The sequence below is a fragment of the Gossypium arboreum genome, chromosome 3 (assembly GCF_025698485.1).
Source record: "Gossypium arboreum isolate Shixiya-1 chromosome 3, ASM2569848v2, whole genome shotgun sequence".
Taxonomy (NCBI): Eukaryota; Viridiplantae; Streptophyta; class Magnoliopsida; order Malvales; family Malvaceae; genus Gossypium; species Gossypium arboreum.
The window spans coordinates 133491518-133506018 of record NC_069072.1 but is presented as its reverse complement, the minus strand read 5'-3'; the positions used below and the strand labels follow the sequence as shown (position 1 = coordinate 133506018).

The 14501-nt window shown below is 32.8% G+C and overlaps 1 protein-coding gene across 1 annotated transcript; it reads left to right on the top strand.

Annotated features, from left to right (window-relative positions):
- Positions 1–6022: 6022 nt before the first annotated feature.
- On the top strand, positions 6023–6433 carry LOC128290613 (glycine-rich protein 5-like). The gene has a single exon (XM_053026333.1). The coding sequence runs from the start codon at positions 6023–6025 to the stop codon at positions 6431–6433; it is 411 nt and encodes a 136-aa protein (XP_052882293.1).
- Positions 6434–14501: the final 8068 nt, after the last annotated feature.

Genomic DNA, 14501 nt, shown 5'->3' with positions numbered 1-14501 from the left:
ATTTCACCAATCACGAATCAAGTCATAAGACAATTAATCATCTTACCTCCATAGTTAATATGCCACAATCATGCATGTATATATATACATATATAAATATATATTACTCAAATCATAAAAGTAAGAATCGATAATTCAACCACCTGTCAACGACTCTCGCCTTTCCTTTCTTTCGCGACGGTCCGATATCGTCTTTCGCTACAATTGATAATTCATTAAATAAAATATTACCATATTTCATTCAATCCACATCCAAATACAAAGCCACACATGTTTTACATTTTATTCAATTTAGTCCTTATACTCGGGATTTGCATATTTTTCAATATCTAGCTTCGGATCAAAACCCGATTTTATATTCTTTTATTAGGGAACCTATAATTAATATTCATAGCACCATCTCATGATATGTTTTCAATTTTATTCAATTTGGTCCCTAATATTACAAAGTTAACTGTAACACTCTGAACCCGGTCAAAATGTTATGACCAGATATTGGAGGTTACCTCGACCACAAGTGATTTTTAAACATATACCACCTTAATAAACAGGGTTTGATTTTTCAAGGAAATAATTTAGTGAAACTCGATTTTGTTACTTGTTTTCAACAACTTTCTATCGCTTGAGTGGAAGCCCTCTAAAACATTCATTATAAACGAACCAGTTGTTTTGAAAACCATATGATCATCTTGTTGTTCTTTTAAAAGACCGATTTACTTTACTTTGATTTGCAGCGAAAAAAACTCGTAATTTATCAATTTTGAAAACATTTGTACATCTGAATTAATTAATAGTGAATACTTGCAGTTTATTTAACTATCTTACTAAAACCCAATAAAAATCCAAAATCGATGCAAAGTCCCAAAAATTATAAACAGTCCAAAAATAACAGTTCATGTTCTTTAATTAAGAATAAACCTTAAAAGCCCAATTTGATTATGAGAATCTGACCAAGAGCTTCCAAACACCGCCCAATCCTAGTCTTGAGGGTTACTTGAAAAGATAAGGTAATTGAGTGAGCTAGAGGCTCAGTGTGTGCCATGGCCCCAAAACAAAAAATAATCACTTAATGCACTGATAACATATTAGAGTAGAAATTCAGATATGGAGCATGCTTAACAGTGAAACGTCATACATAATAATTCTACACCCAACCACTACACACCATCTCCGTCTCACCCAACACACAATTAGGGTAATTATATACCCATCCAACCCATATACCAAACTAGTGGTCATGTGCCATTGTATCACTATGTACTCAATCTGCCATATATAATGCAAAAAATCACTAGAATAGATAAACAAATTTTTTAAGGTAAACCGCCAGAATTACAGAACATAGTCTATCAGAACTTCCTCCATACCATATTCATAACCCACCCCAATGCATATGCAACATCATAACTCATATTCAGATATACTTGGATTAATTATGCTCAATTATGAATATAATAGATCAAAAACATGCTAATGGTACTCACATATTTATAGATCAGACATAAAATTTACACGAGTTAGCATGCTTTTAGAAAATATACATACAACAACAAATATAACAGATAATATTTATTGGACAAAAAATGTAACACTTAACAGATTCAACAATATCACTAGCCTCGAACCAACGACCCAAAATATGGCCCTAACTAAACTTACTCAGAATGCGTCCACACGCCCTTACTTGATGAACCTGTGTGGCCCACACATCCAGACACACACCCATGTGGCTAACACGGGCAGCCACATGCCCATGTGGGTCACACGGCTAGATACACGCCTATTGGCGTCAACTGTCAATTTTTATTTTTCACAACTTTATGAGTTTTTGGGTTAGGGGCACACACCTGACTGTTCTTGGGACGTCAGCACTATAGTGGCAGCCAAAATCTGCAGACGACACCTAAAACTTAACCATTTAACAAGCATTCTCAAAGAATCGGCCCTTGCTCCCTAGAGCATTCGACCAAAATCATTAGGGTGTTTGACCTTAGTAACCAAAATCAGTCATTAGCTGGGGCATTTGACACTTACCCTTAGAAGCAAAGGTTTCCAACGCACTCAAATTATCGAGGGAATGTGTGGCTCACGATCCTCATCTAATAGCATTACAAACAATCAATAACCATGCTACAAAACCAACAATCCCCACATTAGAAATCGAAGCAACCTTTTTAAAAAAATGAGTGATCATATTATACTTACTTAAGAACAAAATTATGATATCACACTAAAGCTTCAATTCACACACGACTAACACCAACACCCAAAGACAAGTGATGGCACTAGGACAAAACAAAGTCTAGATGACAACAAGACAGAAGATAGGGATGATAATGGAAGAATAAAAAAGGGTGTTAATCGTGTTGTAATGGAACAAACGAGAAATCAGAGGAAAGAGGAGATAGGTAGAAGGAAAAAAAATTCAAGAAAAAAAACTACAGCAACCTAAAGTGAAAGAAAGAGAAATGAAGAGAAAAGAAAATAGAACATGGAAAAGAGAGGAAGAGGGGGACAACAAAAAGTGGAAAGGTCTCAACTGATTGGGTCAAGTATTGGGGCAAATTTCATAGCCAAGGGCACATCTTATTACTAAATCTAGTGCATCTTTTTGTAACATAGATTAGTAGTACCTTTGCAAAGGACTTTTTGAGTGAGGGCTTTCATCCTTAGATGATGACAGCATATCCCTTCATTTACCTTCTTAAACATGTAGCTAGCTTCTTCTAGGGAAATGCGTTGTAATAAGGACTTCAAAAAGATTTTCTTATTACAAGAAACCGTCTTTTAAAATATACCTTACGACATGTTTGGTTCACTAGAATGGAATATGATTGTAATGGAATAGCCATTCTGTGAGACTAAATAGGGCTGTAATGGAATTGAATAGGCATAACAGTGGTTCGGTTGGATGGAATGGAATGAGTATTGTAATAGTATTCATAAGTTTGTTTTAGAGGAATAGATATGTAATAGAAAAAATACTCGAACTAACGAATATTCTCTTCAATAAATTAAATTATGTTTTTAATTTTGTACAAATATAAAAAAACCCATTGTCTTCAACCTTGTTCTTTCTCTTCAACCCATTGTCTATGTAAATTGTCACCCTTCTTTTTACACAAGTTATCTTCTCTCTTCCTAAACTCAAAACCCACCATATTATTTACTTTCCGCCATACTTGCTTTTACCGACTACTGTGGTTTCCATCAGCAATCACCATGTCCTTACCTAGAAAATACTTTGATTTCTTCATATATTTTTTCACCTCTATTCCTCTTTCTCCTTTCCAGAATTCTCACCCAAACCTTCTTTAACATTTTTTGCTTTTGAAGTTTTGATTACCATAAACAAAAATTGTCTTGATTTTTCTCACTTTTAACTAAATGCATAAGTTGTATATATTTTTCTTCATACTTTGATTTCTTCATATATTTTTCTCACTTTATTGCGTTTAGTTCGTTCTTTGGATTTAGGTGGGAGTTCTCAAATACTTTTTCTTTATATCATTTATTTAATGTTTATAAATATTAAATATTAAATATGCACTATTTAAAAATAAATACGTAATGAAAATATATTTCTACAATATATGTATATTTTAAGAAAATTTTTCGAGTCACCGACTCACCACGGCATATCTTGAAAATATAACTGACTCATACCTTAATAAGATAATTTTCTCCAATCCAAGTACCTCTGAGTTTATGGAGATTTATCATCCATGGGCTTGATTGCCCAAAGTTTCACTCCTAATTTATTGTCCAACCAACACTCTTTTCATGAGCCTTTAATCTTTGTCATGCATTCATTCAACTAACACTCTTTATAGGTGAATATACCTAAAGGGTCATTAGATTTTAACTGATTAAATTAATTCTTCTAATATTAATTGAATTAATTTAATCTTGGCACTATTAAAAATAATCAAATAATGTTAAACTAGAATATAATTAACATTCATTGTTTAAAAATATCATTTACTATTTAACATAATTAATACTTTTAAATCTTCAATTGTTCGTAAATGAAATTTTTTCTTTGAAATTTAATTGCAATTGAAAAATAATTTTCAAGACACGATAAATGTTAACTCTGTAACAATTTAGACTTATAAGATTCTTTTTAACAGTAAAGAGACTAAATTGATCAATTTATAAGAGGAACTAATTTGATTTACTCCTTATAATACAGAGACTTTTCAAATACTTTAACCCTATTTTCATCCTTGCCCTTTAATCAAGGGACCCAATATACATGTTCAAGGGTCAGGCTACTTGCCTAAGCCTGAATGCTGTTTTGAAATTTCTAAGGGTTTAGATAAAAATATCAAGCTTAAAAATTTCGTTTGGATACAAAATTAAACTCGTTTAAAGTATGGGTCAAACTCATGCTCAAACATACAAGGCTTGAACCCAACTCGTCTATTAAGTTTGTGATATGTTATATTGTGTTATTTTTATATTATGTATTTTATAACATAGACGAGTTGGGTTCAAACCTTGTATGTTTGAGCACAAACTCAACCCATATTTTAAATGAATTTAATTTTTTATTCTAACCAATTTTTTAAATAAAATATTTTTATCCAAACCTTCCTAAATTTCAAAAGGGCCTTTAAGTTTGGGCAAGTAGCCTGACCCTTAAACAGCTATACTAGGTCCCTTGATTAAAAGGCAAGGATGAAAAGAGGGTTAAAGTACTTGAAAAGTCTCTCAGATTATATGGACTAGATCAAATTAGTCCTCTACTATTAAATTGATCAATTTAGTCTCTTTATTATTAAAAGGAATAAAAAAGTCTAAATTGTTACAGAGCTAACATTTATTGTATAAAAGTGTCTTGAAAATGATTTTTCAATTGCAATTAAATTTCATTTACAAAACAATAAAAATTTAAAAATATTAACTCTGTTAAATAGTAAATGATATTTTTAAACAATGAATGTTATCTCTATTCTTAGTTGGCCTTATTTGATTGTTTTTAATAGTACAAATACTAAATTAATCCTTTTAACAATAAAGAAATTAATTTAATCATTTCAAATCCCTATAATAGAAGGACTTTTGATATATTCGCCTAAAAAGAGTGTTAGTTGGATGAATGGATGGCAAAGACTCATAAAAGAGTGTTGGTTGGACAATAAATTAGGGGAGAAACTTTGGGCAAGTAAGCCCAAAGAGGTACTTTACTTAGATTGGATCCAAACCTGATTAAGGCATGGGTTATAGCTATATTTTCAAGATATGGTGTGGTGAGCTGGTGGCTTAAACACGTTTATTAAAATATACAAATATATTTCATTACGTATTTATTTTAAATAGAAAAGATTTAACATTTAATAATTATAAACATAAAATAAATTAATATAATAAAACTTATTACATAGAAAAAACATATTTTAAATGTGTAAAACTTTCTTTATCATATTTATAAAACATTATATGGGTTGTTGAGTTTGGAGCCTATAATAATGTTTATTCACACTTGAACATTTACGTTGAATTCGAGTATGTGTTAAACATATAAATACATTCAAATTTTAAGATTATTTAGATTGACAAACCCATATATACTATACATATTTCTCAAAATAAAAATATTATTGAACTTATATGCATATATTAGCTAACATGTATAGTATGCACGAATAAGCTTTCACCACACTTACTGCTGGATTGGGTGAATTTGTAGATAATATTTCTAGCTTTTAATAAATTATTAATGAAGTTTTTTTTTTTTTTTTGTTTTTAAGTTATTGTAAGTGGGGTTAAATCACTATTATGACTTAGTGGGGTTAGTAGTTGAAATGAATTAATGGGGTCTAAATTGGCTTATAAAAGCACTTGGGATGTTAGAACTATCATGAACCAAGTTAAAACTCAAACAAAATGGTGAGTGTTACTAAAAGAGTTGTCTTGTTATCTTTATTGCTTTGTTTTAATGTGTTTTTAGTGAATGCGATTGTTAAAAATGTGGTGAATATGAAAGAGGACGAAGAGAAGAAATTAATACAGGGAGATGGCTTTCGAGCTTGGGACAAGGGTAGGTTCTATTGGTGGGCATGGTGTAGTTAGAGGTGGTATTAGTGGAATTGGAAATGGGGATGGAGCTGGTTTTGGTGGAACTGGAACTGGTGTAGTTGGAGGTGGTATTGGTGGAGCTGGAAATGGAGATGTAGCTGGTTTTGATCGTGGTGGAGTTGGAGATGATTTTGGTTTTGGAATTGGTGGTGGTGGTGGTAGTAGTGGTGGTAGTGGAGGTGGAACTGGAACTGGAACTGGTGGTGCTGCTAGTGGAACTGGTAGTAGTACTGGAGCTGGTTATGGTTTTGGAGCTGGTGGAGCTGGAGAAGTTGGTGGTGGTGGAACTGGAATTAGTGGAGTTGGAACCGAAGGTGAAAATGGCGATGGTGAAAATAGACACCATTGATATTACAAGCTTCACGATGTATGCATGCATGAATCAAAATGCAATAATATTTCTTAATACAAAATGAGGCATATATATATATACACAAATAATGTTTTGCCTCTTCCTATGCACTCTAACTACTTTAATGTATGACAGCATAATAAATATATGTGAGTATTGAAATATCAAAGATGAGCATGTTTCATTTTATCATAATTCGAATTTGTTTTCTATTTACTTATCATTTGGATTTATATTTAAATAAAAATTTAAACTTAAACATAAATTAGCTTACGGTACAATTATATTGGTGAAAAATTTTAATTTATATATTTATTTGTTATAAATATTTTATTTTTAAATGGATGCCTATCAAGATTAAGATAAATTTGATATATATTAGTACTTTAATGCTTAGTTTTATATTATATTTATAAATATAGATTTTGAAAAATATTGTAAACATCTTATCAATTAAAATACGTTCTTTTTACTCTTTTATTTTTGTTTATTATTTATCCGATAACACATTATCAAGACGATACTTGTTTTTCATAATTTTCTTCTAAAATTATCCTAATTTTTTTCTCAATTCTCTTTTAAAATTTACCTAGTTGTTTTTTCTAACTCCCTTTTAAATATAATATAAATTAATTATAAACGGATATGATATTTCAATATTTGAATTTATTCCACATTTAAATAAAACATATTTGAATAAAAATTCAATTCGATAGTAAGTATTTAAAATACTTATCAAACATCTAAAATCTTGTAGGTTAAAATCTTTTTAGTCTCTTTATTTTTATTTTCAAGAATTTAATTATTTTATTTTTCAAATTTCAAAAGTTAAATTCAATTTTCAACAGCGTTAAAATTTTTATTTTATTTTATTTTTGAAATTAAAAAAAACTCACTTGATAATATGTAACAAAAATAATGATGTTCAAATGAAGTTGAATTAAATAAATTAATATAATAAAACTAATTACATAGATATTTATTTTCAATATCTGGTGCGGTGAGTTGGTGGCTTGAAAACTTTTCTTAAAATATACCAATATATTTCATTACGTAATATTATTAAATTATAATATATTAATATTCAAATCATGGTGAATTTTATATTATTTTTAAAGTTGATTTGATAAATCCAATTGTGTTGTATAGATAATGTACCCATATTATGCTTCATGAAAATGAAAAGAAAAATAAGTACTCATTTTTTTTTTGAACAATTCTACTATAGATTTTGATCATATCTATTACCCATAGCTCCTTCTCAATTCATAAGTAGGAGAAAAATGCGTTTCATTGCACTTAAACCCATGTCCTCCTGCATTGGTAACAATGCCCATGTCAATCGAATTAAGATTCAATCAGCAGAAACGAAGGCATATTTTAACCACAAAAACATATTTTAAATATATAAAAACTCTATTGTTGTAACATCTCATATCCGGCCTTGAAGTTATGACCGAATCTTGAAGGTCACATCGACTACTTGAAAACTTGGTTGTTGCTATTTATTAGTTATAAAACTTAACCATTTATCCAATAGAGTTTTTCCAAATCCATTGCTCTTTACTACCGAGTTAACATAAAAGGCATATTATTAACTCAATTATTTTTTCGAAAACACAATTGCTCATTTCAAAGTTTTGTAACGGGAAAATTCATAACTTCTTTTATTTTGAAAATCGATCATCTTTTAAATAACCAGAAAATCAGGCATATAATTTAAAATATTAACTAAAAATCCAACAGAAAAACCAAAAATCAAAAAGATAGTCCAAAAGTTACTGTAACACCCTGAATTTGGGCCTAGAAGTTTTGGGCCTTGAGCATGGGAACGGTTAAAGGTAGCTTATAATATTCTGTTGTGCGTGAAAATTTCGTAGTTGAAGGCTTGTTTTAGTGGTTAAGTGTGCAGAGAACTGTTGGAGAAGTCCTGGGTTCAAACCTGAACTCTAGCAAAAATTTTGGTTTAAGGTGAATCAAACCCTGGGTGTAGTAGGTAGGCCTTAAGAATATTGTTGGAGAAATTGTGACACAAAAGCTTTGTGGCTTAGTGGCAAGTAGCGTGTGGAGCATTTAAGGGAGGCATGGGTTGAATCCTATGGCAAGCAAAGAGCATTTATTTTGCTAACAGGTGCAAGAGTTGGTGTTGAATTTAAACTCGATGATAGAGGATCCCAAATCGGAAGCTAACATAAGAGTGGATCTGAAGCTAGCTTTAAATAGAGAGAACCATGAGGAGAGTAAGGTACCTTTCTTGGTCGATCCTTTCGCTTTATGGCATGCTCGTTTGGGTTGGGCGTCGGCTAAGAGTGCTCGGAGCGTGGATTAACTCCAGTCTCCAATCGGTGTGTATTTCTCACTACTCTAGTCAGAGGATGGCTACTTGGTAGAAAGGGGCCATGTGGGCCCAATGGGCCTACGGGTCCAATTGGATAAGTTGTTTGATTGTGTAGTAAATATTGGACTAGGCTAGGTGAATCTCATATCTGTGGCTAGATTTGGGCTAAAAGGGCCACACAAGCGTGTGGGCCCATTTGGGCTGAGAATGGACTTTAGTGCCATTCGTATTATTATCCCTGTTTAGAATACTTTAGTTTACCAAATTACCAAAATACCCCTGGTTTGTAAAATTACCAAAATACCCTTGGTTTACAAAATTACCAAAATACCATTGGTTTACAAAATTACCAAAATACCCCTGGTTTGTAAAATTACCAAAATACCCCTGGTTTGTAAAATTACCAAAATACCCTTGGTTTACAAAATTACCAAAATACCCTGTAAAATTACTAAAATACCCTTTGTTTATAAAATTACCAAAATACCCCTGGTTTGTAAAATTATCAAAATACCCCTAGTTTGTAAAATTACCAAAATACCCCTGATTTGTGAAATTACCAAAATACCCCTGATTTGTGAAATTATCAAAATACTCTCGATTTGTAAAATATCGAAATACCCCTGTAGGGTAGAATCACCGAAATACCCCTGTAGGGCAGAATTACCGGAATACCCTTATAAGGTAGAATTACTGAAATACCCCTGTAAGGTAGAATTACCAAAATACCCCTGTAGGGTAGAATTACCGAAATACCCCTGTAGGTAGAATTACCAAAATACCCCTGTAGGGTGGAATTACCGAGATACCTTGTGGGGTAAAATTACCATTTTGCCCCTAAGGTGTTAAATGATTGTTTTGCCCTTGTGGCCAAGTGACTAACTTGGACTGTGTGGTTGACGAATTTGATTGTGAATATATGTTGGTATATGAATGACTTGACTGTGATTGTTTGATTCAAATATGGGCATGACATTTTGCATACATGACATGTTGCATGGGTTGGAATTTTGTACGGAGGAAGATATGATCTGTTAGGATCGCATGGTTGCTTGACGACTGTAGATCCACCGAAGGCTTAAGAGCCGTATATTCGTACTGATTTGATAAGGTCGCACGGGTCGCCCAAGACGACTGTGGACCGATCAATGGCTGAGTGCCGATCATATTTACCCGAGGCTGTGTGCCGACTATATTTCCGTCGCTGATGGCTATGTGCCTAACATGATCTGACTCTTGATGGCTTAAAGCCTTCGATTATGGCTTTGTGTCAACCTACATATGGCTCTATGCCAACCTGATTATGGCTGTGTGCCAAACGTATTTGCCTAAGGCTATGTGCCAATGTATGGTTATTGACGACTCTGTGTCGATCATATTTACCTATGGCTGTGTGCCGGTTATGTTACTCTAGTTGATGGCTATGTGCCTAACATAACGCAGTTATCGATGGCTTTGTGCCACGATTCATTAAGTGGCTTTGCCACATTATTCGCTTTCTTGTGGCTATGCCACAAATATCTGCTCGTGGCTCGCCATAATATTCGTGATCGGTGACTCTGTCACAATATCTCGATAATCGGCGAGAATCTTTGCAACTGTGGGTGGGTTGAGCTATTCCCCACATGGAGTGTAGGGCTGGTACGGGTGGAGTGTAGTGGTTGGTTATAGGCTGAACTGGGTTGGGATTGCATTCACATTCTGATTTTTAATTATGTTACCTAATACTAATTCTAATTTTGATTACATTCACGACATCGATTCGATTCGATTCATCACCGATTCGATTCGATTCTAGTTCTAATAATGTTTTTTATTCTGTAATGGGTTAACGCCCATCTGGTACTGTCTGTTAAAATGGGCTAAGGCCCAATTGATATCTGAAATCAGAATTCAAGGTCAGGGCGGACTTTTAATTCTTTTATATGACTGACTGATCTTTTTATAGTAGGGGATTTCACACTGAGTTTTCGTAAACTCACCCCGTTTATTAACCTTTTAGGTAATTTCCAGCCTTAGACAGATCGGGGCTGCGAGGGGCTCGAAGGAAGCCACACACACTGTTTATGTTACAATTTTGATTATTACTTTTAAATGTTTTTATGTGGGTCGTAGTAAAGCCGTTCTAATTTTCTGGATTTCAAATTTAGAATTTTATTTATTGCTCTTATAATTGCTAGTATTAGAAAACGGTTTTCCAAAGCAACTACTGTTGTTCAAAACATCACGTAACCGCAATTGTTTTTAAATTAAGCTTCCAAGAATCGCTGAGATTTTTACAAAGTTGTTAAGAATGTTATTCAAATTGAGGTTTTCTAACAAGGTTTAAAAAGGGTATAAGTTTTAATTATTTAGAAGGGTTTTTAATGGAAACATGGTTTTCGCAAAACACTTCAATGTGACACGCCAGATTCGAGCCAAACTTCCAGGCCGGGTTTGAGGTGTTACAGTTACCAACAGTCTAGAAGTCCATATTTAAACAAAAAGTCTCTTAAAAATTGTTTTATACTGAGAATTCAACTCGAGCTCCCATGTGCTGTTTGTTCCTAAGTCTACGAAATTCTTGAGATGATAAAATATTGGGCGAGCTAGAAGCCCAGTGTGGTTTTAACTCAAGTATATGAACAGTTAACATATCAAACAGATCAATTTATTATAAAGAACTTACAAATTTTAAATTTGCAAATTTTAGTATGCATGTTTATGATAATGCAAATTTTTTAAAAATTTCCTGCCTAACTCGGTACACACCAATTAAAGTTCCTTAGAACTTGTTTATCCAAAACACACCAACAGATAATTGTGGACAGTGCCACCGGAATCGCAATTAAGCTGCCAGAACAGATATATGATTAAACCACCAGATATTGCAGATCATTAAACTGCCAGAACTTCCTCCTTACCATATCGTCCCAACCCCATATAATGTGACATGACATGCAAATACAGAATCAGAACAGTAAGAATATTGAACATGCAATCATATATTTAACATAAATCAACTAGCATGAGATATCATACTTTGCAGAACAGATATGTCAGATTTCAATAAGAACAAATCAATTAAATCAGAATAGCCACAATTTACATGCCATGAGAATTGGAACAAAACATAACTTATTAATAATCGCATAACAATTATTTTATGGATTTAAATAGAATACTTACCTTCTTTCAACATAAATATCCTTTAGCACATACGGCTACTCTATGTTACTTGTAATAATTTTCACATTACTAAATTAATCGAAAATCAAAACATGCTATATGCTACTCATACGAGATAAAACACACACCTTAAACCAACGATCCAAAATCACCAATCTAAATCGTCAGTTCATTGGAAGAGGATTTGCCTCCTGAACCTCACCTAAATAGAATTGAAACAAGTAGACCAATACCGTTAAGCCAAAACCTCCACCACAAACCTCTCTCGTAACACATTGAAAATAGACAAACAAATAGCAATCCTAAGATGAAAACGATTACTATACCGAAATTCCTTACCTCGCACGGCCAAAATAAATTAGAAGAATGACGACATAACAACTTGAGGTTTGAACAACAATAAATCCTGATTCTTGATACTTGCTATCCCGATTTAAGGTGCGTTCTAAACTATTTAAATTCGGTAGCGAATTACTGTTGGATTTTAGGGAAAGCTATAAAATTTTAATGCTTCTTGAATGGTTAGCATTTAGGGTTTGTTTTGTTGTTGCAAAACTACAATTTCAGCTTGCTTCAGTGTGGTTTTGTGACCACACGGGTGGCCACATGGGCGTGTGCCGCACACGGGTGGTCCATACACCCGTGTAACTTCAGGAATTCGGGATTTTAGACGTTTTCAGTGCCACACGACCGTGTGGTGACTATTTGGGCTATTTGTCAATTTTCACACAGGTGTGTGCCTTGGACAGTAAGTTACATGGGCTTTTCACACGGCCATGTAACTTGGTCACACAGGCATGTGTCTCCTCTCCAAAGGTGTGTGTTACTTGCACACGAACATGTAGACCCTCACACGGCCTAGGCACTTCCACACGTTCGTGTGGCCCTATTTCACAAGTTTTTGTTCTGTGTTGAAATTTGACTCGTTTTATGATTCTGTATGTTCCGACCTTCAATTAAACTTTGGTATGTGTGTTTGGGACTCGGTCAAGTTTGGATTCATGGATATTTGTGCATTTATGGGCTTTAATTTAATTGATCATTTTTTTGATGAATAAGTTTGAGTTTATTGTTGTTATCATAACTGAGTATTGATATGCAAGTGTAATCAAATCTGAATATGTTCAATTGGAAACGTGAATGTTTGTTTTTGTATGTTTGTTTGTGTACTGTGTGCATTACTACATTATCATGAAAACTTTGGGAGTTGGTTATGGAGAGAAGGAAGACTGATCTGATTTGGTAGTTTTAACTACAATAATTTGTACAACAGTTTACCACACTGTACTATACATATGCACTGTATATTGTTATTTCAGTAGGTTAGTTCCACATTGTAGTGTGTAGGGTGGACGAGCCCATTATGGTTCTATGTGGTGTGCAGGGTGGACGGGCCTTCTGTAGCCCTTATGTAGTGTCATGGGGTGAGGTTTTAATTTGTTGCATCTGTAACAGCCTAATTTTCAGTGGTGTCTGAACAGTGATTCGAGATAACTAAATCCGACAAATGAGTAGGAAATATTATTAATTTAGTGAGTATAAGTTAAATGTGAAGTTAGGAAAAATTTTGAAATAGTGAAATGTACAAAAAAATATATATATTAAAATAATTAGAATTGAAAACAAGGTATCGAGACCTCGGAAATTTTAAATCGAGCCATAAATATTTTTATAAATATGTATGGAGTATTAATAAGTTAGTATTAAAGTTTCACAAGAAATTTTAAAATCTTGATAGCTAATTGAACAAAAAGGACTAAATTGTATCAAATGCAAAATTGTGGGAAATGATTAAATAACTTAAATGATAAAAGAAAGAGGGTTTAAAAGGAAAATAGACCCAAGGTCTATTTGGGCTGGACGGCAAGAGCATGAAATCACCAAGAAAATAAGGGCAAAATTGGAAAATTGGAAAATTTACTTAATAAAGCTAGGACTAAAGTGGAATTATCTAGATTTCTCTTTATTTTTCTGCATTATCATCAGAAAAAACACCATGGAAGAGTTCCCTTAAGCTGGTTTTTCATATTTTTACTGAAAGTAAGTTCAATTCTTGACTAATTCTTGAAATTTTTGTATTTTTGTGGCTTTTACAACTAGGTCCATTTGTTGAATTCATTAGTTCTTGATTCTATGAAAGAAATTGAAAGTTTCTATGAATATGTGCTGGAAGTATATGATGGTTTGACATAGAATTAGAGCTTTAAATTGTTTATATACTGATTTTATTGAAAGAATTGAATAGAAAGTGAATGTTTGGGACCTAAATTGTAAAAGAGTTTGAAGTTAGAGTTTTATGTGGAAATTCTGAATTTCAATAGTTGTGAAATAACTTATAATGTCTAGAAAAAGTATTAATTGAGAAATTATCTTAATTGAGGGGTTAATTGAGCAAGGACTGAATTGTATGAATTGTGAAATTTGGGGTAAAATGGAAGTCAACATTTTGCACTAAAACTGTTTTGGGCAGCAGCAGTAGTTTAAGTTTGAAAAATCACCAAAAATTGTATAAATCGAATTAGAGGATGAATAAAATATGAAATTAAATCTTATTGAGTA